Source organism: Cynoglossus semilaevis, chromosome 8 (assembly GCF_000523025.1).
Source record: "Cynoglossus semilaevis isolate Cse_v1.0 chromosome 8, Cse_v1.0, whole genome shotgun sequence".
Classification (NCBI taxonomy): domain Eukaryota; kingdom Metazoa; phylum Chordata; class Actinopteri; order Pleuronectiformes; family Cynoglossidae; genus Cynoglossus; species Cynoglossus semilaevis.
Genome location: NC_024314.1, coordinates 29,223,418 through 29,226,182, shown reverse-complemented (window position 1 = coordinate 29,226,182; position 2,765 = coordinate 29,223,418). Strand labels below are relative to the sequence as shown.

Below are 2,765 nucleotides of genomic sequence, written 5' to 3'. Positions count from 1 at the left end.
TGTTAAGCCCAACATGTCCCCCACCAGACCACACGGGGGGCCGTGGTGGGGGCAAGGAGGGGGGGAGGGGGTGTAAGGTGACATAAGAGTTTCCATATCTGAGAAAGTTGAGTGTATGTGGCTCAGACTCACTGTGGCGGCCATTTTTTTTTACTAAACTGTAAGAACATTTAAACTGTTGTGGTCAAAGATGTGGGTCGTGGCCCGGTTCTGGAGTCATTTCTCAGAAGGAAACTCTGTGTCTGAGAAACAGACAGAAAATACAGAGAAATTACAGAGAAGTTTTTTCTTGTCTTGAAACCTTCGGAGCAGCAGTGATATTTTTGGACTGTAATCTGACGCTCAGACGGAGCGTTAGCCGATAAGGACGATGTGTCGGGTCGCGCTCAGTTCTGCTTTCATTTTGTTGGAGATGGAAAATAAAACTGTTTGTTTTCATTTATTTTATATTTTCAAATCGTAGAAAAGCCCCGAGGCTGAGGGGCAGACCCCCACCTGCCCCCTACTGCCCCCTACTGCCCCCACCTGCAGTTACTCACAAGAAGAGGACGATGCCTGTGTTGGACATGGCGTAGGACAGACCCAGGATCCCGCTGCCCATGATGGCGTTACTCAGGTTGAAGACGGACATGCCGAAGGAGGTGTGGCCTGGATGCTGTCAGAATCACAAATATATTTCCTTCACTACGGTCGACACGTACTCTGGGTTTATTTACAAATGACTGTGTGTACCAAACAAGTACTGTGTGTATTTTCTCACGTATTCATCGTGGTACTCTTCGTATCTCTTCTTCTTCATCATCCCACTGGACAGAAACTCTCGACTTTCTCCGTCATCGTTGTCTTCAGTGAACTGACTGAAGACAGGAAGAAGAAGAAGACGTTAGCTCAGACATGCTAAAGGCTAACACTGTAGTGTCCCCTGTGTGTGTGTGTGTGTGTGTGTGTGTGCTCTGTCCATCAGACCACACTGTCACACACTGACTGACTGAACTTCCTTTGTTCTCTTCACAGGGGGACAAACAGTTCCACTGACTTCTGACCCCTGAGAACGCTATAGCTGAGACACTCTAAAGGCTCACTCTGTAGTCTCCCCTGTGTGTGTGTGTGTGTGTGTGTGTGCTCTGTCCATCAGACCACACTGTCACACACTGACTGACTGAACTTCCTTTGTTCTCTTCACAGGGGGACAAACAGTTGTGTTGACTTCTGACCCCTGCCCCCCGCCCCCCGGCCCTGTCCATCAGTACCATCGGTACCATCAGTCCCATCAGTCCCATCAGTCCACGGTTCAAGGTAAGACCAGGTTTCTGGACCTTTTTTTCTTTTGAGGTTGGTCTGACTGAAGGACAAAGAGCCGACCTTATGACCCCGACCTGTACTGACCTGGCCTTCTCCGGCTCCATGTAGCGTTCATCCAGACTGTCGTTGCTCTCGTCGTCAGCCTCGGTGCAGACCTTGCGTAGCTCCATGTGATCCATAACTCCAGGCATGCTGGGAAAACGGCGGGAAGATGAGCGCCACTGACGTCCTTTATCCCCAGAGTTTAAGATCAAAAGGTCAAAAAGGTCAAAAAGGGTCCTTCCTCCCTCTGATTGGTTACTGACTGCAGACAAAGACCTAAACAAACAAACAAACAGAGGAAGAGGTCAAAGGTCAGGCGGTGACCAACGTCTGGAGGTCCAGTGTGAAGATCAGGTTCAGGTGGAACCGAACCGTTCACATTTGGTGCCTGGAACTTTACTGACGTCGGCAGATGTTTGGTGTCCAATAATCTGAGAACTTAATCTGTAATCTGACCCAGGTCAAACCACCAGAACTGTTTGTTCATTCACTCTCCTTCAAAACAAACTGTTACGATACGAGTAAAGATTATTATTATACGAGCGCACTTACAGACACTGACACTAGGTGGCAGAGCACTCGGAGCAGCTTCACGTGTTCGTCGACTTCCGTACGCATCTCCCGCGAGTCTTCCGTGTTGTGTTTGCGTTAATTTCTACGTGAACGTGGAAATTAACATGAAATTGTCGATAAATATGAGCTAAAGAAAAAACAAATGGAAAAATAAATAAATAAATAGAAAAGTAAAAAAAAAAAGGTCAAGTTAATTCTAAGTTTAGGCCTAAGGTACATGTGCGGGCCACCCCACCCCCCCCCCCCCCCCCCCCACCCCCCCGATCACTCATAGTTAAAACACATTGTATTTCCTATCACTGTGTAGTACTGCAGTTTTATAACATCTAAAGCAAATATTTGACTTTTGAACCAGGACTGAGGGTCGACGTGAACCAGGACAAACAAGTTCCAACAGTTACAGGAATTCTTGTTCAGAGTAAAGAAAAGTACTACATGTACTACCTGCTAAGCAGTACCACCACCAGTGCTGCGAATACTGGAATATCTACAGACAAAGTTCCCTCCTGCGCCTGCAGCGGCACGGCTACTGCACCCCCGGAGTAAAACTGCAGTACAAACCTGAGGTCACGTCGGTCGGACTCTGACGAGGACGAAGTGAGAAGAGAAAAAAAAAAACTGCAGTAAAACTCCTGAGAAGGAACTCTTTGTTGGTGAAAGTATTTACAACGTCAACAGTTCTGAGGAGCAGGAACTCTTTAGGAACTCAGGTGAAAGAACAGGCTTTTAAAGGGGAGGGGGAGGGCATGAACAGACCAATGAGGAATCAGGAACCTCACACTGCCCCCCCCCCCCCCCCCCCCCGGGGCCCCCCCCGACCGAGGGGGGAAAACAGGGACCCGCCCCCC

General features: G+C 48.5%; 1 protein-coding gene across 4 annotated transcripts in view; it reads right to left on the bottom strand.

The window, feature by feature from the left end:
• slc38a4 (solute carrier family 38 member 4) overlaps positions 1-2,765 on the bottom strand; it is a 35,245-nt gene that overhangs the window by 28,288 nt on the left and 4,192 nt on the right. The window contains exons 1-5 of one of the 4 annotated variants that reach the window (XM_025057350.1): positions 2,479-2,682; positions 1,897-2,044; positions 1,387-1,620; positions 761-857; positions 540-655 (exon numbers count right to left, since the gene is read on the bottom strand). In XM_025057350.1, the coding sequence (XP_024913118.1) occupies positions 540-655; positions 761-857; positions 1,387-1,493 (320 nt within the window). In that variant the 5' untranslated portion in view covers positions 1,494-1,620; positions 1,897-2,044; positions 2,479-2,682. Of the gene's footprint in view, positions 1-539; positions 656-760; positions 858-1,386; positions 1,621-1,896; positions 2,045-2,478; positions 2,683-2,765 lie in introns of those variants that run through there. The other 3 variants (XM_025057351.1, XM_008316067.3, XM_008316066.3) reach the window with 3 other exon arrangements.